This window comes from Siphateles boraxobius, unplaced genomic scaffold (assembly GCF_051911475.1).
Source record: "Siphateles boraxobius isolate OS27281-9 unplaced genomic scaffold, OSU_SipBor_1 19, whole genome shotgun sequence".
NCBI lineage: Eukaryota > Metazoa > Chordata > Actinopteri > Cypriniformes > Leuciscidae > Siphateles > Siphateles boraxobius.
The window spans coordinates 20,759,203-20,784,833 of NW_027508799.1; the positions used below are offsets into that span (position 1 = coordinate 20,759,203).

General features: G+C 38.0%; 2 protein-coding genes across 4 annotated transcripts in view; both read right to left on the minus strand.

Annotated features, from left to right (window-relative positions):
* nav3 (neuron navigator 3) overlaps positions 1 to 19,347 on the minus strand; it is a 330,354-nt gene extending 311,007 nt beyond the window's left edge. For 2 of the 3 annotated variants that reach the window (XM_077234164.1, XM_077234163.1), the window contains exon 1: positions 18,995 to 19,347. The gene's annotated coding sequence lies outside the window, so the exon portion shown is untranslated. The remainder of the gene's footprint in view (positions 1 to 18,994) is intronic. The other variant, XM_077234165.1, reaches the window with a different exon arrangement.
* A 1,561-nt stretch (positions 19,348 to 20,908) lies between these two features.
* LOC143741752 (fish-egg lectin-like) lies at positions 20,909 to 24,495 on the minus strand. The gene is made up of 7 exons (XM_077234149.1): positions 24,447 to 24,495; positions 22,427 to 22,593; positions 22,220 to 22,281; positions 21,896 to 22,123; positions 21,578 to 21,792; positions 21,349 to 21,476; positions 20,909 to 21,233 (listed from the first exon to the last, which is right to left on the minus strand). The coding sequence occupies exons 3-7, from the start codon at positions 22,275 to 22,277 to the stop codon at positions 21,092 to 21,094; spliced, it is 771 nt and encodes a 256-aa protein (XP_077090264.1). The 5' UTR covers positions 22,278 to 22,281; positions 22,427 to 22,593; positions 24,447 to 24,495; the 3' UTR covers positions 20,909 to 21,091.
* Between the last annotated feature and the right edge of the window lie 1,136 nt (positions 24,496 to 25,631).

The following is a 25,631-nucleotide window of genomic DNA, read 5'->3' on the forward strand; positions in this document are numbered from 1 at the left end:
AAATACTATATTATTATGCATATACTAAAAAAAATATAAGTCTCATAAATTCATTGACATATTCATTCCTAAACTATGGAGCATTTCCATACCCATTAACATCAGTAAATAATAGACTATATAATCCGAGCAAACTTTAGATATGCTTAGCTTCTGTCCGGTCCCCACCATCTCTGAGACCAAAGCTATATCCTTGGTGCCTAGTATAGGGCACCACAGTAACCAGACGTCCCAGTCAGCAGATTTTATTAAAATGGCTGCTTCTTATCAAGGCCTGGCCTGACGATGACACTCCATAATAAGCCTCTGCAGGGACTGTCTGTGCTTCCTCAGTGACTCCCTGTGCTAGCGACAGTCTCTTTCTCTCTCATCAGAAAGCTGGTGTACTACCTAAAGTCTTAGAGGTTTGATGAATGGGATTATAGTGTCATCAAAGACTTCTGAGACATGGATCAAAGGATCTGAGCAGGTTCATTCCATGAATAAAGTGCTAAAGCAAACGAAGAGAAATTCATATCGGACCGGAGCTTCATCCTGCCCAACTCATCTGCCAAAACAAATTTTTTGTCGATACTTGAACCATCTAAGTTCCATCAAATGAATTAATGGACAGTGTCCTTGACAGGAGTATTTTTCTTGACTTGACCCTCGGCTCGACATGTATATGTTTCTAATAGGTCTCAAAGCACCTATTATAAAAGATGAAACATGATGGCCAATCTAACCTGGTAGGGTTGATGCGAGAGACTCATCCAGTGAGCATTGTATTGATCCAGAATGGTGAAGAGTCTATGGAGGGTTAACCTTTCATTTTATCCTCCTTGGAAAAGATTAGGAATAAGCCCTGACCCGGTCTGATAGAAAACACCTTGGCCAATTCATCTGGAAGGGTGTTATAAAAGGATGCCAAGTTAGGAGGGGAGGCCAAACAGGGTTGACATGTGACATGTAAAAAGCTTTCTCTCACCTGCTGCAACTATTCCCAGATGTGAACATGCAAAAATCCAATAAGCACGCTATTTTTGCAACTGCAGACATGTCAACGCTGTTTTCTGCTTGACTTGGGTCAAAAGGAAAGTTGTGTGTACTCTAAAAACTGGGTGTGAGGTCAGTTCCTTGATTTTTTTGTGCCACGTTTTGTGTGGCCATACGTATGTTAACATGTATGGATGTATGCGTTGGGGTTATACATCTAGACAAATAGACAGGCGGAAATTTCTGTCCTAGCCGCAAACAATTGATTCTCACTGAGACCACCAATTGTGGAATTTCTTTTGGGTCCTCAGTCAATATCCTACTGTAAGATGACCAATGGGTGTGAAGGCTGGAATTGCTGGACAGATAAAGCTGCCTGCACATGCCGATATAGATTGCTGTTGAGTCAGCTTGGTTAAAGATTTGGCAAAATGAATGATTAGCAACACTGGTAGGGCTGTAATCAACCAAATAAAATCTTGGTCGACTGAAGTCCTGAAATTTCGACTAAAAATCGACTGGGGGCTTAGATAAAAAAAAACATTAGATTAATTAGCTGCACATTATTTGGTAGCCTTGTCCGCCTAAATTAATTATAAATAAACATAAAAAAACTAGGAGGCTATTTGCAGTATATTACATAGTTCTTGACCAAACGTTAATTATTTTGCACTGAAAAGACACTCTGTCGGCTCTGAAAACGCTGCATCACGTGCACCTGTGCAATATCATAGCCTATGATTTCCGAAAATAGTACTATGTCAACTAGTGATATCAGCACAAGAACTCTTGAGGAATATGCAACAATTTAGACAATTGTTTTTGTCATATGTTATAATAACTGACAGAGACTATCATTTCAGCCGCTCTGAGCATGTCCTCGCACAGAGCGAGGCTGAAGCTCAGCTTCGTGGCTGAGACACAAATAGACTATTAACTTAAAGCTTTTACTCTTAAACACACAAGGCACGTCCACTTTAGTAAAAAAGAGTCGACAATTCTTTCCGTGATATTATTTTTGTGTTTGGATGATAGAGGAGGATTAACATCCAGCGTGGTCTGAGTGATGTTACCGTGGTAGCGGGCGGTGCGCCTGCAGTTATAAACGAGTATTAGACTAAAACATGTGCCATATTCTGATATGTTCATATAGCCTACTCAAAACAGATGGGGCAACCTAGCGCAGACAAGTTACTTACCGTTTTCAGGTGATATGCCATGTTTGTAGTCGAGCTGTGAAATGCAAACTGTTGCTTGCAATCTTTGCATTTGACTTTTTTTCCATTATCTATTTTTGTAAAATGCTGCAACACTGCCAATGTCTTTGACATGGTAAAGGAGGACTGACTGTAAATAAAATACTCACAATTATATAAATATTCAGAAAACCACCAGATCAAGGCCTTCTAGTACTTTCTTCAATCAGTCTCTAGTGGGTTGGGCTAATCCAAAAAAGTGAAAACAAGGGGGGTGTTCTGAAGACAAACTGTTACCTGTGAAACAGGGGTGCTCTGAAAACACCCCCATTAGCAATTAGTGCTTTCCACCTGATGCAATTAACACGGCAAAAAATTGACCAATCAGAATTTTGGTTGAGCCAGAACGTATCGACCAATAAATCGACTAGTCGACTGAGAGATTACAGCCCTAAACACTGGAATGTAGTTACCTAATGTAAAAAGGTATCAGGTTGCGTGCAAAGACACCCTTGACCTGCCAAGAATTATGATACTAAGTGATTTGGCCTAAAAATTGTCTACTAAATTGGACTACTCACTGAGAGACATTTATGACCGCGCTGCAGATGGTATACTGATGGTGTATGGTGTATTGTGAAACTGAATCGTACCAGAAATACTGATGCTGACATGCCAAGTAGCTACAAGCTGAACATCGCCATTCAATAAGATGCATAAATATGAATTATCCTCATGCGGTGCATTTTGCTGAGTTTAACCATCCTATTACTTCATTATGTTAAATAGGAATCAAGAAAATATTCTCACCTAGAAGAGGTGGGGATTTGGATCGAATTCTAATGAAACGGGAGGCCTTTTTGATACATAAATTAAAAACGTTGGTACCACATGGATTACATTTTGATTTGTTTTTTTGTGATTGGATGAACTAATTTGGTATATATTGGATTTAAACTTTTTTTTGTTAGTTTGAGATTGTGTTGGTAAATGTTGAGATTTAATTGCTGTTGTTTTTGAATATCTTTTTTTTCTCATATAGATATTTTTTTCTTAGAGACTTTTGTTAGAGTGTATAATTGTTAATTATACTGTTCTCCATCTTGTAAGAAATGATACCTTGACAAAGCCTACTTGTTGTGCCGAAACATTAGCAATAAATGTGCTTAAGAGAGTGTGAAGTTATTTTCCCTCTAACTTGCACCCTTATAAGGTGTGTGATTGCTTTGCTGTTCTTTTGAGGACATACCAAGATAAATACATGATTCTGTAGCATTGAAAAGGTACAACAAAAACAACATAATTCCAATTTGTGCCGTTTAAATTGTTAGTACTTTTCTGCAACAATCAAGCAGTACAAATAAAGATTTTTTCTCATTTTTTGGTTTGTTTATTTACAGGAATCCAATCTCTATTGTGTTTGCAAGGCAGATCTCCTTCAAATCCCCAAACGAACAATTGATTCACGGAGTGGAAACCTAAAATAGGACATGACATTATCTCCTAACTCTCTCTCTCTCTCTCTCTCTCTCTCTCTCTCTCTCTCTCTCTCTCTCTCTCTCTCTCTCTCTATAACATACACAAACATACAAACATAATCACAAAACTAATATTGTTTCATGCTGGCTATTCACAAACCCTAATGTGGTTTCAAGTTGCTAAGCATAGAAATGTGTGTTAGAAATATTGACCACAGGCCTACCAGTCTGCTTACTACACATAACGTTTATATTGCAAGAATAAGACTGTCTTGAGTGAATAGGAAATTAAATGCCTGGCGTGGATTTGATAAAGACAGTCAAAATTTGGATTGTCATTGGTAGCATGCAAATAAGTAGCATTAAAAGAGGGGGTTCATGAGTCAGACAAACATATATCACTAAACCTGAGCACCTGCATTTACCCACAATCATCTCAACCACTGGCCTTGGAGGCACCAACATGTGACACGTTCAACATGATATGGGTGCAACCAGGGAGAACTATTGATTCCCTGGGAAAATAATGTTCCAGAACCTAATCTCTAAGCCTTGCACTCTCCTAGTGCTTTCCCCTGTCCAATAAAAACCTGAGATCCCAGCAAAGCACCAACCTGGGAAGAGCGATTTCTTTATTGGCATATCTGAAATTCTTTCTCCATCCCCCCATGCCATCAGGAGACACCTGACGTGACATATGACACTCATGAGAGCTCACCCCCAGTCATCACCTCTGCGTGTTGCTCTTGGCAGTAATTTGCCCATCCATCTATGCCACGGTGTCACTGCATAAATCAGTGGCTACAGTAGATTGGCAGTAGACATCAGCGAGTCATCCATGTTGTCGCCATGGCAATCAGCCTAGACCCTCAGCACTACCCCATCCCCCAACTGGATACTCCTCATTGTGATTTATTGCAAAATGTATGTTGTATCCCACTTCCTTATTCACACGGTAAGGTCAGGCAGAGGTGTTTGACCCCAAGGTCCAACTGAAGGGTGTTAGGAATCACTTCACCCAATACTAAAGTGATTAAAGTGTGCAAAAATGAATTTGATTGTGTAGTGCTGTCCTTTCAACCATGACCTTTGTCTAGGCTGACAGACTGCATTCAGTTTGAAGCCATCGACTCTTGGAGTAACTCAGAAAGGTCTCACCAATTTCATCCTGACATTTATTGCAGCAAGGTGCAGCTTTCGAGATTGGCTTAATGGTTCGGGTAATAAAGGGCAGAGCTTTTTCAAAAGAGTTTCAATATAAGCTCTGCTGTAGTCAGGGACAAAAACAGAGATTTGGTTGGTGAACCAATAGGTTAAAGGTGAGGACTCCCTATGTTTTTGTGTGCTTGGGTAATAGATGGTTTTCATCTATTTCAACAGGCAAGAAAAACAACATTGTCAATTGTCCCATAGCAAAATTAGGATTTTCAGGACCCTGTCACTCCCTGGCAGCTTAGCTCAAATCTTGCCTATATGGTTGACTGGGTTTTTTTAATGAATTGTGAGCAACAGGGCCTGTTCAATGCAGCAATCCGCAAAAAAATCTAAACCAAGATAAACTAGCACTGCAAGTTCATGGAGCACAGTAAAAAAAATAAAAAAGGAAGGGGGAGGGGAGACAAATAATGGCTTGGGAAAGAAATTATAGGAGAAAGCATGAGGCAGTGTTAGATAGATTCACTTCTATAATCATAAACAATTGTTCTAATTCAAAATCCAAAAGGCATCATACCGAACAAAAAGAAAATTGTACCATTAAGGACAAAAGCCCAGGAGAGGCCGACAAGACACTGAATGTATGTCAGATCCACAAATAGGAATCAGAAGTCGCCAGAGGCAGCTATTGGTGAGACATGTCTGGTGTTGCGGAAGATGGGGGTACATCAAAAAGTAAACCCCCTCCGATGCTCGTTTACAGCTTGTTTTTACACTCAAGGGGCTTTGCTCCCCATTGACATGTTAGGCAGAAGTGCATCATGCTGAACTGACTGTTCATGTCGATCACTCATGGGTAAATACAACCCTATACATCTGGATATGGCTCTGAATTAGAAGTGTGGGATGAGACAGTGGAGGCAAGAATCATTGTTGAGTAAACCGAGAGAAAAAGAGATATGAGATGCAAATCCGGCAGTGTGTGTGTAGGACAAATTGCTGGCCTTTTATCAGAGGATCTTGTGTCTGTTCTTTGCAACCGCAGATTGTGTGAATCTATATGAAGCCTCAAAAGAAATAACCGAGATACATTACACAGTGTCTATACATCTAACATGGCTAAGACGAGGGGAAATGAAAACTTCCCCTGAAAGCATTAAAAACATTGGAACCACCATGTTTGATGGGCATAATTTATGCAACACTCCAAGTAAACAGTCCAATCAGAGAAGACAGATTCTATGTGTCTGTGGTAATATCCGTGCATTCTTTTTTTCTCCAACAACATCAGGTTCTGTCGGCTGGGTGTCACATTAACCACATATTATTGTTGTTTAGGCATCAAAGAGTCTGAACTGCCAGCCCAGAACACAAGGTCTGATGGAAGCGCCGGGCATAAGGGAGAGGAAACACTGAACCACATGGATTTTACAGAGCCGCAAGAACACCAGCAGTGATTAACTGACGTCTGGTGGTGAAAATCCCTTAAAGAGGTATTTAGAGCAGCTGGACGCAGCTAATGGAAGACGCGATATGCAGTGCAGCTTACGGTGTTCTTACCTCCTATCTGCTTGCGTGCAAAGACTACTAACATGCTGAGCCTGATTGCAATGTGTCTGACAATGGGCCAGGAACCATACATAACCATTCAAAAATAGACACATGAAATAGGATTGGCTAACATTTGGAATATAATAATTTGCTCCCTTTTTAAGAGTTACATTTTCGATTGGATTGACCATGACCCACATGAAGTTATAATTATAATTTGAATTGGAAAGACAGGAAGATGAATGTACTGGAATATGAATAATAATCCATGAAATAAAATGAAATACACACAAATTAACTGAAAATTACTACTGGTGTAATTTCAAATATTTATTATTAATATTATCTATCTAATATTTATACAGAACTATGAATTTCTTTGCAATTATTTTTCATTCTATTTTAATTCTAGTTCCTTAACTTTAAATAACAATCCAGCATCCAATTCAGGAATTTAAATGTAACTCCGAAATAAATGTATTAATTTCTAAAACAATGCAGAGATAGACTACTTCGCCTATTTTACTTTTTTTTTTTAATAACAGTTCATATTAAATTTACTCTGCATGCTGTTAAATAATTAGAAGAGTAACAGTGATATTAATCCAATCAATGCATTGCTTATGAAATCCCTTTATATAACCTTGCCAAAAGACACCCAGAGAAGCTCTAAACATTACAGTGAAAATACAGACTCTCTCTGCAGTGAAATTCAACATACCTCTCACCCCACTACAGCTGGGACACTTTAGATGTTTTGTTTCATGTTATGTGTGGTGCTCTGCGAGCATCTCTCTGGGGGGGCACCTTGATACCATTGGCCTACATTCCCCATGACAGAATCAAAGGCGTTCAGACCTAAACTTTGAAGCGAGGGCTGTGTGCGAGTTTATTCATGCTGGGGTGAATCAGCGAGGGCCTTCTTTTTTAGGGGCTTGAGGTGGATGAAAGCATCACAGACTATGATGATCTATGAAGACACTATTAAAGGAGCGGTGACGTATCTACCAGTGCAATGCAACCGGATGATTCAAGGAGACACCACTGAATGAGGAGGATGAGCCAGTCTGTAGGTGATGTAATTGACTGGAACGAATATGACATCAGGAGCAACACATTCACAGAGCCTCTCAAGGTCTTACATCAGAGACCAGCAAATCATATATTACGGTTACGGAATGATGACAAGACCAAAGCGAATCTGCAGGCTTATGCCCCATAGTCAGGTCATCCTTGGGGAGTCATTGTAATGCAATAGGCTGCAGATGTTGTATAAAAGAAAACCAGAGGATAGAGATGACATGGGGAGGAGATAAATGGAAGCACACAAGAAGATAATAACACACCATGTGGCTTTGGCTTTACTGACGTCCCTTTTTCCGAGTCCTGACCTGGGACTGTTTTTATGCCACTTTGAAGCAGCGGTAACAGGATTGATGGTCAAAGAAAATGTTATTCATTGGAAACTCACAGAAAGGCATGACCACTTCCCATTTTGATAACTTTACAGAAGATTACTCTTTAAACAGAGAAAACACATGGCTTGAAGTCTAAAGAACACATGTGCATTATTGACATAAGTGCTCAATTTTAAATATCTGGCATATTTTTTTCATTTAAACTTGATGTTACCACATAAAGCACGTTTCGGTTACTTGACACAATTTCTTAACAATATAATAGTATTTGAGAAATGTGTAATAACTTTTGTAGGGATGATACAACATGCAATAAATTCTTAAATTTTAGTTCAAAGACATCTACTGAAATCATTCACAAAAATGTTCAGTTCGCAGTAAGCTTAATACACAAGAACTATTTGATCCCTGTAGCTGCTATTAATATTTAAACTTAAATAAGAATTTCCTCCAAATAACACAGTTTAAGGTCAAATCCATTGTATCCCTCTATATGAGCTGACACATTAACATCAAGAACTACCAAATGTGTGTTATTTAGCACAGATAGTATCAAATTCAGGAATGACTTGATGAATGTCTTCACATTGTAGCTTGCACAGGGATGGGGAAAATTCAGAATTTTAGAATTGACTCATGATGAGTTTGGATTTGAAGTGAATTGGAATTTAAATGGCATGAAGCAGAATTTAATGAATTGTGGATGACGTATGGACGGACTATTCACAGTTTAATTCACAAACAATGCTGTGCACGCAAAAAAGAGGTGCTGAAATGTTAATAAAGCCCATGAATTATAAAACAGTTTGAACATCTGATAGCTTCATGTTGCAGCTTTGTGTCATCATTGTTGATCATCAATATTTGTGTACCGTTTACTGCAGCAGGTGTCTTTTAGAGAGAGCTCAGCCTTTGATTTGGCACTTCATATTTTCACTTACGGCTCTACAGTAGCGCATTAGCAGCTATTACCATTAAGCTCAATGAACATATACAGAACATTTACTGCTATTTTACACACTTACAGAAGCACAAGCTACTCTAATGCTCTTAAACCCCAGGGCAAGAACAACCGCCCATTTTCCAGGACTGAGGGGGGATGAGTCCATGGAAATGAGGCGAATTACTCATGTTCCCTATCAATGTACCACAATGGCCTGAAACCTACGCATAAACACACATCGAAATGACAACAGGCGCCTTGCAGCCACCATTAAACGCATCCTATCCCAGATTGGGCCTGCCACTACTCCGCCAACAGCAACTGTGGCTGGGCAAACATGACAGAGGTCGGGACAAATTGCTTGGCTGTTTTTCGCTGCCAGATGAAGGCTATGGATCACTCACACACTCTAAGGGAGTGAAATCAGAGTGAGGGAAAGAGTGACAGGCAGCAGAAAAGGATTTTCCGAGCCATCGCTGCCTTCCCGCAGCAGGCAAATTGGGCACAGAGGAAAACTCTGCCATTCCCGGAACAACCTAATCAGAGAAGTGTTAGAAGATGCATGACTTAAGCATCTTCCTGTTTTGGGCAGCATTTCCAGGTTTACAAACCTGATACCAACCTTCTAATTGTAAACCATGATCTAAATCATTCCCACTGTGACATGCAACACGTACAGTAGGGTTAAAAAAAGCTGGGATTAGGGGTGTGCGATATATATCGTCTGCGATAATATCATAATTGTTGTTTTAACGATGTGCTATTTGACATTATTGAGAATAGCCTATCCCTCATACACACACCCAGAGAGTGCATGCATACTCTACGTGAGGTAGTCTTGTAGATTAGACTAGTGTGGGTGCGCATTTAGAGTGCACGCTTTCACTGCGTGATTTAGTCTTTATTTATATCATTTAGTAATAAATATCAAGAGTGCACTGCAGTTTTTCTCCAAATGTCAGCATGATAATAAATGTGATATTGATTTTATACACATTTACTAAACAAGAAGTTAATATTCAGTGACTTAGATTTTATTCAACATATTGCCTGTTTTTGCTCTATTTCGCCAACGAAAATACTTCAAAACAAAGCCACACACGGCGGTGTTTCCTTACTGAGTGAATCAGCTTTTTGAACGAATCAGTTGACTAGGATAGATTAAGATAGTCAAATGCTTCTTTCCTCTAATAAATCAGCCATTTGAATGAATCAGTTGAATTTCAATGATTCGCTAATTAACAGTGACTTGCTGCCACCTACTGGCGGGTCTCAATTTCACATTTAAAGTATCTTTTCTTGTTTTAAATAATTTTAAATATCAATATTTAATATTGCAAAGATGAATTTTGTTGATACTGATTTCATTTGATTGATAACAGCCCTATTGTGTCTTATTTTTATAATTGATTTTGATTCAATTTATGAAATTGACACAAAAGATAATGCATGCATATATTGGGCTTAAAAATGGCTTTATAAAGGTAAAAATGGCAATATTAGGTAAAATCAATTGAAACATATTGGAAAAAATAATTTCTGCCACTGCTGTGAACTGACCACCACACAGAACATAAGGAATATCAAAAACTTTAGGAGTCGGCTGTCCACGACGATCCTAAACCTGCCAAAGTACCAACACAAGAAAAACAGAAATATTGTCTAATAATCGTTATCGAGAAAATCCCAGCAAATATTGAGATATAATTTTTTGTCAATATCGCACACCCCTAGCTGGCATTCAAAATCTAATTTAAAGATAGAAAGAAACTGTTTCCACTGAAGCACAAAATTATCCTTTGATTTTACACAAATCTGTGTAGTTTATTTAGCATGACTGCAGCTGCCAGTACAGCCAAAGTGGTACAAACTAATAGCTACTAACAAATTGTCAAATTGTGTATGTATGTAAATTTCACATTAAACTTTTCACTCAGATTGTTATGCTGCAATGAAAAAGCTCCAAAAAAATATAAATAAGTAAAATGCCAAAAGATGTTTACTAGAAGTCTGACTTTTGAACCTCACTGATTCTAACGTCCATTTATATGCTGTCCTTCTCCGTTTTCCATAGGAACTCATTGTTAAATTGGAGTAAAAAGAGTAACTGAATTAATTAACTTTTTTAAAATGACTGAAAAAAATTCAATGAGCGTAGGGTTGTGCTGTTGCTGGCTGCCACAACTACATCAATAAACTGATAAAATTCCTGGAAAGAACGTGTTTTGAGCACCAGCATTTCTGAAAAGAATGTATAGGGCGCTATGTGCCTTGCATTTTATGCCAAAGACAAGAGCAAACAAGCATGAGGATGAATGCTGGATGAATCAGCATTTTGAACAAACCTTTTGAATGAACAAATTAATGACAAAAAAACGTTTTTGGTCGCCACCTACTGGTGTAACGATGTAACTGATACAATCTTTATTTGAAGCGTCAAGATAATTTGAAAAGGTGATTTGCTCTATGTTGATCACTACCGTAGACCTCAGTATCCAAACTATAAACTTTTATCCCAGTACTTCTGTAACACAAATATTGATACAGTGTAGTTGAAAAGACTGTTTGTGAAGCTGTTTCATTCCTATTCAACTGCTCTCTCTGGCTCAACGGCACCACCAATGCAGATCTGAATGTTCGCTGCGATCAAAGGTTTAAAGACATCATAGCCGAATCACTATCGCATGGGTGTTTGAATCGAGATTGCAATCTTTTAATGATCAATCATGCAGCTATAGTGAATCCTATTAAAATGACATTCTCTCAAATAAGACAGCTTCTATCAGGACAACATCCCTGAACCATACATCGACACAAACACGCTGTAGACCACCCTGACAGAGATTCACCCACTTAAACCTCATCGTACCATTAGGGAATAGCATTAACCCTGGTAAAGTCTGGGCTTGCTCAAATGTTGAACTTTATCCAACTGTCATGTGTTCCAAGAGCTTTAGGTCTGCGACAGGATGTTTACCTACCTCCTTCTCTTCGGTAAATTCACACTCTCAACTTCCCACCTCCTGCAATAATCCGCACGCCTGCCCTGCTGGCATAAATAAATGCCCTCTCATGAATTCTGCATGCCTGCAGCTCACAGAAAAATAATGACATTCATTACACCACACTCGGTTTGTCAGGCTGTGTGTGTGCAAGTGTGTAGGAGGATGATGTAAAATGTTTTCAGATTCACATCGAATTGAGTGTTAAATACTAAAAGGAGGCAGGCGATGTTTTGCACCGCTAAGTGAACCATGAAGCCAATGAGCTGACCGTTCGTGCATGTTCCAGTCTGCTCTCTCCATCCAGTGGGTGAATCTCCTGCGTTTCACACAAAAAAGGGGGAAAAAAATCTGCAAAGCATCAAAATTGTGGTGAGGAGACTGTAATGGAAAGCATTGCTTTCAACCACCCACTTTAAGTCAAAAACACGTAGGCATGTTAGTCTCCAACCATGGCAGGAGGAACCACAGGGCAGAAGATCAGACTGACGGCAAGAACGAGCATTGCATGAGCTGGGATGCCCGTGAGAATGAGAGGGAATGATGAAGAGACATTAAAGAAAGCAAAAGATGAGAGCGGAGCATCATAAAACAGGGGAGGTCCTCCATTAATGTTTATTAGTGTAATTGGCCAATTAATGCTCCAGCAAGTTGTGGCTTTGAGGCTTCTGAAGGACTGGCATGCAACCATATTGGCAGAGACCCACTAAGCTGGAAAATGAGAGAGATGTTGCTGTGCGTGATCACAGCATCTTCGTCTGTTGTGGTTTGTGCAAACTTTCCCTTGTGTTTTGAAACCGAATATTTTGTAATGACTTAATAAGATCTTGTTAAAGGTCATTATGGCAGATAAATCAATTCTGTGTGTTTACAGACACCGAGTAAGAAAAAAACAGAGTTTGTCTACTTCTTTGGCGGACAAATAGACCTGAGAAAAAGTTTTTAAACAAGTGCAGGTGAAAAGAAGTATTTTGATTGAATCTAGAACTTCATTAGTTTGTGGTCAGTGCGATTTTTTCAATGTTTTTGAAATAAGCGTCTTAGGCTCAACAAGGATGTATTTATTTGATTAGAAATACAGTAAAACTATAATATTGTGAAATATTATTACCATTTAAAATAGCTGTTTTTCAGAATTCTTTGATGAAAAGAAATTTAAAAAATAACGGCTTTTTTTGATGTTGTAAATATTTTAAAAAATGTCATTGTCTTCATTGTCATTTTAATGCTTCCTAAAAAAAAAAAGTATTGATTTCCTGTGAAATTTCGACGGGAAAATAGTTTGGTGGAATTTGCAGTATTCATAAAACAGTAGGGTAAAAAATTACCCAGTTGACTTATTGTCTCCACAGAGATTCTGAGTTGCACATCCAATGGACACTTTACTATGAAGCCACAGAAGAGAAGTTAAGTGACAGTGAAGCAACACAACTGATGTTGTAGGTCACAGGACAATGACAACATGACAAATGTAATGTCCCAATTACATTTATGCACACATTCGACTTAGAACACACTTTTATAATAGTTTTGACGTCTGTTCCTCATCAAATGTTGTATGCAATTTCAGACGAAGCCTTTGTAATTATTTTGTATTTGCTGCTATGGTATTAATATCTAAGATGAATAATATAAGCATTGTTAAAGGCTTGATATCTTCAATTTACCTTTCAGCTTCAAAATGCAATTGAAAATGCAACTTTTCATCCCCCGCCATAATAAAGTGGTGACTTGCAAATCGCTCCCCAGAGCTTTACTAATTAAGGTGAGTTTTCTATGAAGATTTTTCTAGGGAGAGATGATTTGCCCTACCGTGAGTTTGATTAAGAAGGTCTCATGTTAATGTTGTTAACGTATTTAAACCGTTAACATTAATGACAAGCAAATGGGCATTTTGTCATTCAAACCATTTGATCCATTTAAAACCACACAATGGCATGGCGTATCTCTTGGCTTATATTTACCATGAAAACCTCACACTACGCTCCATTGATACACCATTACTGAATATGACGGATAATGACTAATTTTCCAAAGTCTTTTCTGAATACAGGCATGTTTTTTCAATTATCCTGTTTAATAAACCAATAAACTGCGGGTTACCCTGTGTTCAACATAAGCAGAAAAGAATATAGTTGTGATATTAAAGACATTAAGATGGTAGACAGAAACAAATCAAATGAGCAAATGTAGACAGAGAGATCCGGAGGGAGTCGGAGGGGAGCAGATGCTCTTTTTGGCCTGCTGGGATAATCCTCTGCTAAAATCCATTCACTGATTTATGTTTGATAAAAAACTCACAAATTCAACTGCCATCGCCACTGAATGCAGGATAATTTGAAACGAATTACATTTATCCCTTTGAACAAATGATCCAAAACCCTCTTTGAGAAATCTAACTTCACTGCTGCTATGACAACAACACAAAAGCAAGTTAAAAATGCATTGCTACTGTATCGTGGTTTTAAGGCTGAAAAAGTATGAGTCTCATTGTAAATAGAGTATTTAACCCACCAAGTAAATGAACCCAGTGACAGAGAAACACACAAAGCATGCCTCTTTTGAATGCAGAATTTTATGATACAATGGATGCCACAACGATTGTGAGGGAAGGAAAGAAATTATTTTTCTTCAGCATTTCTTGGACTCTGTCCGCACCAATTCCTATTCACTCACACACACAAGCAGAAATAACAATCAGTGCAGGTCCCTAGACTCAGCACTGTGAGGTGGAAACAGCCCAAGTCTAATTCTCTCATAATAGCACACAAAGAAAAACACATACGAGGAACAATCTTGGTGCCACAAACACACACACACACCCTCAAAACTGACACCTAAATGGAGTAGATTGGATTCTGGCTGCAACTCTACGATAAACAAAGACAGGCTGATTGTCTATGTTATTTGGTATTAGTTAATTAAAGCCTTTCAGCATCAAAACTAACAGGACAGCAAGCTCTAATTGAAATGAAACTGGCTGTAGAAGCTCTTTAATGATAAACATAAAAACCTCAGGAACCTATGGCTGACATATTTAATGAAAAGTGAATGAAGGGGCATTGGAAGTCTATAGGCGAGTTTTGATTATTACGCCAGCGCTTTAGATTTACAGGCAAGACCTCTTTTACAGTTGTTTGAAGACAACCTCTGTGGTGAGGTAGCTATAAAAAAACATTTATATTATTTGAAAATTATGCCTAACTATTATCACTCCATTCCCATTGTGTCTGCTTCAGCAGTAGCCTAAGGAGTTCATTAAAACATAGAGAAATCTTATGTCAAACCATGTTTAATCTCCTTTTTCATGCTGACAGAAATGAAGGAGTGTTAAGGGATCCGACTGGAGCATCTTCCAAATGTGCTTCCCAGTCTTTTCCCTGCGACTTTGCATTCAGATGGGAGTAGAGAATGAGAGTACATGGCATTGTAGTTTAACATTCAGCTCTATGCGCTGTTATAACTGAAGCACTCTGTTCTTAGTCTGCTCTGGTGTCCTTTGCTTTCCACACTCATAACCTGCTTGAATTTATGAGCGCTAGCCTACACCTGCAGTAAAGAAAGCAAATATGGACTATATTGTGGTTTTTCACAGTTGCCAAGTCCACTTAAACAGCTAAAGCATACATTCTATACAAGTGAAGCTCGAAAAATTTGAATATCGAGCAACAGTTCAGGTCTATTTCAGTAATTCAAATTAAAAGGTGAAAGAAACTAATATATTTAGTATATATAACTACACATGCATGGTTATACTTTTCAGAGGGCCAACATTGTTGTATTTAAAATCCTTTTTTTTATTGATTTCATGTAATATTCTTATTTTCTAAGATTTTGAATTTGGGGTTTTCATAAACTGTAAGCCATAATCATCAAAATTATAACTTTTGCACGATATTCTAATTTTTCGAGTTTCACCTGTAGTCTATATGCACGATTAATCGTTAAAAGATCGCAATCTCGATTCAAACACCCACGTGATCTCATTCCTAAATGTACATTAAACCTTTGACAAAATCACAACGCAACATCAAATCTTTGTTGCCACTGACCCAGAGAAAGCAGTTATCATAAGAAACAGCTTCACAAACAGTTTGTTCAACCACACAGTGTCATTATTTCTGTGTTACAAATATTTAAATTATCACAGAAGTACTGGGATAAATGTTAATAGTTTAGATATAAACACTGATGTCTATGGCCGCGATCAAAATAGAGCAAATCACCTTTTGAAAGTAACTTTGGCCCTTCAAATAAGGATTGTTTAAATTACATTGGTACGCCAGTAAGTGGCGACAAGTGCCAGTTAAAAATATATTTGTCAATCATTCATCCAGTAATGAAACAAGTGAAGTATTTGTCATTGGAGTCATTCATTCAAACCAAGTTTTTTTTAAATAATTTATTTAAATTAATGTATCATTTTAAATAGACTGCAGCAATTAACATTTTGTCAGAACCTCTGGTAAATTACATGTTATTTTGTTTAGTTGTCTGCTCAGAATCTTGGGAGAATTGTGATGTCTGTTAGAAACAAAAACATAAAATGTGATTCACAATGTATCCAGAATCATGTAGCTCTAATATATAGGCTATAATACACAGGTTTAAAACAAGTTCAAAAGGTTAAATGGCATGAGTCAATAAGTCTATTATTCCAAGCACATAATGCAAATAATAAAAGCCTGACTATACTACTGGAGAGCCTCCAGATATCCCTGGATGTCTAAAAAACACAGTAACAATCCAAAATACCGCAGTTATAAAGATGGATTGAGACTGCAGAGCAGAGATAAAAAGAAAGGAAGTAGTTATCAACACCTTTTTTCATTATTTCCTCTATTTCTTCCACTCAGAGACAGTGTTGGCTGCAGTAACAGACAAGTGCAGGAAAGAATGCCTATTTGTCATGACAATCTAATTCACAGGCATCTGAGAGTCGCTTCACAAGCCATCAGTGTCAGAACACGCTCTGCCTTTAACGGATCCAAGTGAAAAATCAACTCTGCCTTTCTTGTTCTCTCTCCTCATCCCTTTCTCCTTCTCTCAATCTCAGTCTCTCATTCTATCCTCAACTTCTGTCCAAATGCCCAAAAAAGCATTTCTCAAGCATCTCTGTGGCATTGTTTTTGTCCTGTTGTTTTTCCAAATTGCTTCTAAATAACAATGAAACCGAAAGTAAAAGTAAAAGGATACGCACATTTAAACATACTTTCGTTCTCTTCTGCAAAAATGGGCAAAAAAATATAGGTTTTTGTCCAATCAAAGGCTTTGAACTGACTAGGAAATAAAAATCACACCCCATGTGTGAATATACTAACTTCACTACTATAAAGTGTGGACATGTGATGCCGTAAGTCACATGACAACGCCAACAAGGCGGATGTGTAGTAGAATGTCCAAATATTCATATACACATTCATACATATAACACATACTTTTTAACCAAGTTGTCCATCGAATTTCAAAAGGAACCATATAAGGGGGAATAAGTTCTCTCATTTTTCATCAAATGCAGTAAAAATTCACATATACACAAATTCGCAACTATGTTATGTAACTTAAGCCAATTGGCTATTTAAAAAGACAATAGCCCCACCACAAAATCATCACTGGTAGAGAAATGATTCAGTTTACCCTTAAAACGAGTGCTATAAGCTGAAGGAAAACATGTAAAATGGAATATAAAGAATGGCCGTAGGAAACACAGAATGAGAAAAAGGAGCTATAGGGTCTCTGCAGATGGAGATGGGAGGAGAAAGGCTTGAGGAGATTGAGGGATGATCTGTGAGCAGAGAAGAGGAGAAAAAGCAGAGTCCTTCAGGGTCCACTGCACCGCTAGTGAAAGTGGCCACCGGTTCAAATTAGAAACCATGTGGTGACAAGTGTGAGAAAATCTCATTAACTCTCCATCCGCCCAGAGAACTGATTCATCTGTCTTTACATGGTTGCTTTCGGCAAGCCCGGATTACAGCGATTCTCCCGTGTGCCATTCAGCACGTGAGTTCGTTTACTGTAGTGCAGGATACAGGGCGCTTTGGCAAGAGGAACTGGATTGGGACCAAACATGTGTGTGAATAACAGAATCATGCAGCGCGACATCAAATGTCTTGTCTTTCATGACCGTGAAATCAGGAGACGATTAAGAAATGAGCAAAAGGCAATTAGTTGAAAATGCGTGTAATTCAACAGCATTCACAGCATGGATGGTATCTGTCAAAAATAAGCCCCTTAATCGTAATCCATTCGTAGACTACAGATAGGATGACACGGATCCCTCATTATAAAGCCCGAGGCTTTTTAATGGCAGCCAAAACTATCAACGTGCCACACGCATGGAGGATTTGTTCACACTTTACAGTGTTCATTTGCATTGCTTTGTAATTGTTTAGGTGATATGACATGTCAAGCAATGTGTTGTGGTATAGTCGTTTAAAACTATTTCAAAACAACCTACCTATAATTCTTGCATTGTTAAATGAAGGTTTTTGCAACTTCACAACTGAGAGACTAATTTGAATCTTTTACTGTGAGAAATGTATCGTACTGCAGCACTTCAGTAAACCAAAAGCATACAATTATTCTTGGTACAAAATATTTGATGTTGAATAACACATGCTTCTACATAATTCAGTATATTCATAGGTACATGTATTTACACTGCAAAAAAATGTCATTATCATCCCACAGAAGCACTTAAGTGAACTGAAATCATAAAAGAACATTTAACTAAATGTTCGCCTAAAATCTTACATTTGTTGTAAGAAATGTTTCTTACATTGTAGCCTACTTCTGCACGTGCATTATATAGCATGTATAGGAAGCATTTGTAAAGCAAAGTGTTGCTCAAGGGTTTGTACTGATTTGTTCATCGCAATAGAAAAGCATGTGTCGAGTCCTAAATGATCCTTTCTTGCTTGTATTTGATATTAGCACGTAAGATCAGCTCTAACTGATGAGACTACATTTTTTTTCTGCATGTTCCGCTGCCTGGAGCATCAGAGCATGGTGTGTTGCATCCCTCAGCATCCTTCTTCATGCTTGTGAGAAACAACCACCAACACTTTATCAACAGTCAGAGAGCAATTTAACAAAAAAACAAACAAAAAGAACATTGTGAGTTCAATAAAAGCAAGTCTATTCCACCTTCTATTGTATTGGTGACGGCTCGTGCACTGGCAACAGTTGAAATGCGACATACACGTATCCATTTACTTAAGTGCACTTTATTTCTAAGATAAGTTTATAGGATATAAGAAAGCATTACGTAGCCTACCTTTCTAGGGATTTACAATCTCTCCGCAAGTCTGCGAGTCCCGTTATTTGGCGTCACCTTTTAGACAGGCAGCGAATTCCACAAAAGCCGCCTCACCTGCTTCACCAGCAGCTCTATAGGCAACGGAGGATGAATTAAAAACGGAGATGCTGTACAGGTCAGATGCTGCGAATGGCCAGTGACTCTCTCCGGCAGGTGTTACAGTCCGTGAAGAGAAATGAGAGTGTGGCTGTCCCTCTCACGGACCTGTCAGCGCGAGCCACCCGCTCTCACGAGCCAAGCCCCGGAGAAACAAAACGCGCCTAGCCGCTGTAACTTTTCCCGTAACCACCGCGCGGCGCTGTTGTCTCCATAATAACGAGAGTTTGGCTGAGGTGAACTCTTTCTGCGTTGTCACAACTCGAGACATCTTTCACTTGATTTGTCGTTTATTAACGGACGTCATATGTCATAGGCTATATATAGTCAGCCATAGCCTATATATCCATGTTGTTTGTTAAAAAGTACGGAATAATATATTTACGGGTAAAATAAAGAGTTTTTGGGGCCACAGAATCTTCAATCGTTTAAGTGGCTCACGGGGGTCTTAAACCCGTCTGACAGCCCAGAACACTTGTTTGTAAATGACGCGTCCACAAATGTTTGAAGGTCCCCTCGCAAAACTGATGTCATCGCAGCACTTCCGCTGCACATTTATTGTAGCCTACTGTTTATTTATTTTACTTGTTTGTGTATTTTGTTTGTTTTATTTGTCTTAATGTTGTTATTAAAAACAAAAACATTGTCCCTCCAGAGCTGGCTTTCAAATGTAGCCTAGCCTTATGACCTACCTACACTGTGAAATCAGGCTACCCGCTGCGAGTTCTCAGATAAATTTAACAAATTTAAGTGTAAATGTTTGTTATCGACCCTTTTCATATTGAATTTAAACCTCCAAACACTCAAGTTTGATTATTTTACTTTTGTTAAATAGGCCTACATTTTCATTGTGTTCGAATGTAGCCTACACTTCATAAAAGTCTACACTTCATCGTTAGCCTACTTTTTGTGAGAACACGTTTAAACTTTTGCCTAATAAATGTAACACTGTGCTTATTGTGCTTTATCGTTGTTGTCTGAATTATGCTTTCACAAATGCATATGCATTACAACAAATGTTCGAAATAGCCTATATACCTTTCTACCTGGCTAGAAATTGCTTTTCCCAGAGTTTGATATGTGTGTGAGTGGTCGGTCACATACAGTCTGATATAAATCTAAGATGTTATATTGTGTTGCACCACAAGGCTGTGCCGTTTTCCTTTTTAATTCATCCAGCCAGCATTTCTGCGTTGCCACGATGATGTGGTTGCTGTGTAGCCTACTAGTCTGAGAATGAAACACACACACAGGAATACAGAAATATGCCATGAAACTTCATTCATACAGTTCCCACACAAATTTAAACTGATCCAAATAAACCCTGTGTCACTTCCAAAACTCCACATCATTAGCAAATACATGCAGTTTGTGACACAGGCTTTTATAATGAGTTGCCTCATGACTGAGAGCCTCTGCAAACACATACACATTTTTTCTTTAGTAACTTTAGCAACTTCCCACCTTCAACATGTGTGTTGTGAGTGAGGTGCATCTCTAGTAGTATATGTAATTGATTGTCTGACAACCATCTCTGTCATCTCCAGCTGCATCACTCATCATCCAATCATAAAGCAACAGGCTTCATTGATACCCAATGGGCAAAAAGAGTTTAATATTGCTAGATTGACGTTTTTAAAAAACTTAAATATTGTTAAATATTGAACATAAAACATAAAAACAATAATATATATATATATATATATATATATATATATATATAAATTTTTTTGGTTGATTATGAAAAGGTGAGTATGAAGCAGTCCAACTCTTGTGTAATTTCATTTAAACTTTATTGATATATAGCAATGCAAAACAAAACTCTATACGTCAAACTTCAATGAGCATAAAAAGAAAACTCAACTTTCATTGGATAATAAAAAATAAAAAAAACAAGCTTCATTTTCAGATCTCTACATTTAATGATCTTTGGGTTCCTCTGAGATGCATGATGGACATTCAAGTGCAACTTCTGATGGATCCATCAACACAGATGACCCACAGCCTCCCCACATCGAAAGTCACATGTCTGTGGCCAAAGGGACAGGCGGCAATCCTTTGCCATCCTGTGCCAGCGGGATTTATTTGAGAGACCCCGAGTCTAAAACAGATAAGAATGAGAGGTTTCTAATAACTAAAAATTATTATTAAATGTTACTGTTGTTCATTTTTAGAAGGTTTCTTAAAACAAGCTTTTAGGGCTATTTTCAGCTCACCTTTGCATCAAAGACCCCGGAGAGTCGACACCATAGACGCTGCCATCAGTTGCAACTTCAACCATAGACAAAGATCCATTAACAATCTCCGAAAAAGCTGACCCACCGCAGGAAGAACCCGTCAAATTCTGAGAAACACAACAAGATAAAAACAACTCACTTGTCTGATACTGTGTACTTAGGATTTTTCTTTTTGTTCAAGGCCTTCCATTCTGGATTGTACTCTTACCCTTTTGAGGAAGACATTATCTGTAAAGTTCACCCCCCAACAGCTGTACGGGCCACAGCTGTAGTACTTCAGCCTTCCTGTGAGTTGTGTCCAAGCAGCATTTGCAGGTGGCCCATTGTTATTAGTATCCTTGTTAATGCAGAAGACGTCATCTATCGAATTAACACCTGCAACAATCTCATTTCCAGCATCCACCTGCTTTAAACCTCCTGACACTAAAATAAAGAGATTGAAGGAAAAAGTCAGACAAAATATGGACATATAGGAAATCTGCATTCAGCATCTTGAGCCTAATTTTCTTTTCTTTTTCATTTTTACCTTGAATCTGCCTGAAGATTCCGCTCTGAAACTTGAAGACGGTGTTTGCTGGACTCACTCCAAACTGTCCAGCAGGTCCAACAGTAATGTGCTTCAGTGTTGCATTTATTCTTGTAAAACTGTTTCCCAAAAATAGGAAGACTTCACTGTCATTGTTGACTCCACCCACTGAGCCTAATCCAGCATCAATCTGCCTCAGGGTACCAGGAATCACTTCACACTCTAAAGCTATGGAAATATTTGGTTTGGGTTCATTTGAATTATTCTGAAATTATTAGTGTCATGATATGATTCTGAATCCCAAAACACACATTCATCCTTTACCTCGAGTATAAAGAATCTGGCAGCTGAAGAGTAGCAGGATGCACTGACAAGCTTTCATCGTGCTGCAACACAGAGTATTTGTCTCGTCATGTACATAAACAGATATCAAATGTCCATGATGAAAATTCTACAAATAAATAAATAAAAATATGTTTTTACAAATGAAAACAAATAAACCATTATTATTTAGTTTGCAACCAAACCAACCTTTTCTTGATCTTAGACGTGTCAGCTGGTTTCAGCAGTCCTCTTCTCACAACCACAATGTTTGGAGATGCTGGTGAATGACTGCTAGGTTTGGTTTTATAGCTGTAGTTTGTTTCCTGATCAGGAAAACCCCTGCTGTACAGAATTATGCAGTGGATCAAGATCTTCTGGGTGGAGCAGAATTAGGGAAGAAATCTTATGTCACTGGTTCTTATGAGCTAATTGACTGAATAGTTTTCACACGTGTACACGTTTGCCCATGCCATTGTCACATTCCTATGATGCAATTGGAATTTTTTATGTGTCTGATAAGATAATATTATGCTTAATATTACCTGGTATGAGGTTGTTTAATATAAAAAAGGTAAGTAAAGACAACAATGACAAGAAAACCTTGCCTTCTGCGGCAAAGTTACTCTGAAGTAGTGAAATTATATTTCAAAGAATTGAAAGGAAATTACATAAGTGAATTTATAATAATAATAATAATAAGTGAACCATCACTAAGATGATGCACTCACAATTGATTTTTTGGGGGGTATTTAAAAGCAGAAATATGAAACTTACAATACTGTAGTATAAAAGCAATGAAATTATTTTTTTTTCATTTGAAAATTTGGATATAAATACACAGAAAAGGTTATTAAGTGATTTTTCCACAATAAAAAATCATGTTAACACCAAGGTTATTATAGTTTTGCATTTTTCATTAGTTTTTATTTTTATTTCGTTTTGACTTTTTGTTTTCAATTTCAGTTTAGTTTTAATTAGTTTTTAAAGTGGGTTTGCTAGTTTAGTTTTTATTTTTTGAAAATGCTTAGTTTTAGTTTAGTTTTTATTAGTTTTAGTGTTAGTTTTAGTCTTTTTTTGTAATTTTGGTTATTTGTCAGGGGCAAGATTGAAGAAGGTCCAAAAAAAAGTATTGTGTAATAATAACTCAACAAAAACATCATACAATTTTAGAAATATGTATTCAACAATAACACCAGTAGCTACATAAAATGTAAATATGTGACCCTGGATGACAAAACCAGTCATATGGGTCATTTTTTTGAAATTGAGATTTATACATCACATGAAATCTGAATAAATAAGCTTTCCATTGATGTATGGTTTGTTAGGATAGGACAATATTTGGCTGAGATGCAACTATTTGAAAATCTGGAATCTGAGGGTGCAAAAAATCGAAACATTGAGAAAATCGCCTTTAAAGTTGTCCATTTTTGTTCGCGATTGTGCTGCATTCACTCACAAAAATAAATGTTTTATACATTTACGGTAGGAAATTTACCAAATATCTTCATGGAACATGATCTTTACTTAATATCCTAATGATTTTTGGCATAAAAGAAAAATTGATAATTTTGACCCATACAATGAATTGTTGGCTATTCCCACAAATATACCCGTGCTACTTAAGACTGGTTTTGTGATCCAGGGTCACATATGAGCACAAATATGTAAATAGTCTACACAACGCTCCACAGTAAGTGCAAAATGTGTAAGTGACGTGTGCCAGGAAAAAACCTAAATAGCCAACAGACGAAAGAAGACACACATGAACACACATTCATGTTGGTATCAACACATTTATGAGCCACACAATACATTGCTTGGAGCTCAATCTCTTTACCTCTACAAAATCCACACGCCGTACCAAAAATCTACGTTACACATCTTCTATACAAAATGCACAACCTATACAAATCCCACAGCTGTACAATTTTCACACCCATACTAAATTTACCCTATACAATACTCATCTGGATTGAAGCAGCAAACATTCAGTGTTAGAGTAAAAAAATGACATAACATTATTTAGCTTTAGCTAATATTTGAATCACATATCGTGTTTTGACATCGACAACCCAACTGCATTTTAGCTCAAACTTTCTAAAGAAGCCGCAATCGATTCTCGGGTCGACATTAACACACTGACAAAATTGTATTCAGAATTTAAAATATTTGTTATACTACTTTATAATGTGTGATTGTGTAAAGGTGTCCACGAGATACCAACCTTTCGCGAACTTGCTTTCAACGAACACTCGTTTTCATTCAGACGCGGTGTGCACGGAGGGGAGGGGCTGTGTGTGTGTGTCTGTGTGTGTGTGTGTGTGTGTCTGTGTGTGCGTGTGTGTGTGTGTGTGTGTGTGTGTGTGTGTGTGTGTGTGTGTGTGTGCGCGCGCGTGTATGTGAGAGAGAGAGCAGGGAAAGGAAATGCAGCTGAACGAATACGCTGCGTTTTTTAAAAATGATTAAAGAAACGCAATATGTGGCGGCCGGTGCGGCGGCCCAAGACATTGACAAAGACGGAAACTAAGGACATTTACTCTATAATTTTATTTTATTTTAGTTAGTTTTGCCAAATACACATTACAGTTTTAGTTATTTATCGTTTTTTGTAATGCCTCGTTTTTATTTTTATTTCAGTTAACGACAATGTTTTTTCCCACCTAGTTTTCGTTTTTTCGTTCGTTTTCGTTAACGATTATAACCTTGGTTAACACATATTTTTTACATCTTGTGGCTGTACTATTAAAATATTTAAGGATTGGCCCCATTCAGTTCCATTGTAAATGCCTCATGATAGCCCCAGATCCCCCAAAAAGTGAGTCATGATTGCACATAGTCCATTATTGCATTGAGCCCAGGTGTTACAGCTTTATCTGTGTGTATGTTATGTGTGTTTTATGCCTGTGTGCATGTGTGTATGTATATATGTGTCTGTGTACTTGTGTAGGTGAACTAAGTGTATGAAATTGTATACTTTATAGGTACTGCATTTCTTTTGTATTCAAAATATTCACAAACTTGTTAACTGTCATCAACTATCTGATATTCCGATTATCAAATATGTAAGGGCGTTTTTACACTGGGCATGTTTGCTGCGGTCCGATTTCGAGCTTGATTGTTCCCGGCGCCCCCCACAGCGTATTTCACACTGACAATGAGTTGTTCTTCAGTGAACTGTACTTACTGATTCTGCTGGAGTTACCAATCTCATGGTGGAACCAGTATGACGCCTGACCAAGGCGAAGACGGGGGGACGAGGGAGCCTGGCAGAACTGGTGGGATGACGGGCCACGGTGGAGATGAGGAAGTAGAAGCCAACGCGGAGCTGATGGATCGGAGGACCAAGGTGGAATCCGGGCCTCACTGGCTGGAAGCGGAGACAGGAGATCCTCAAAACTCCACAGTCCAG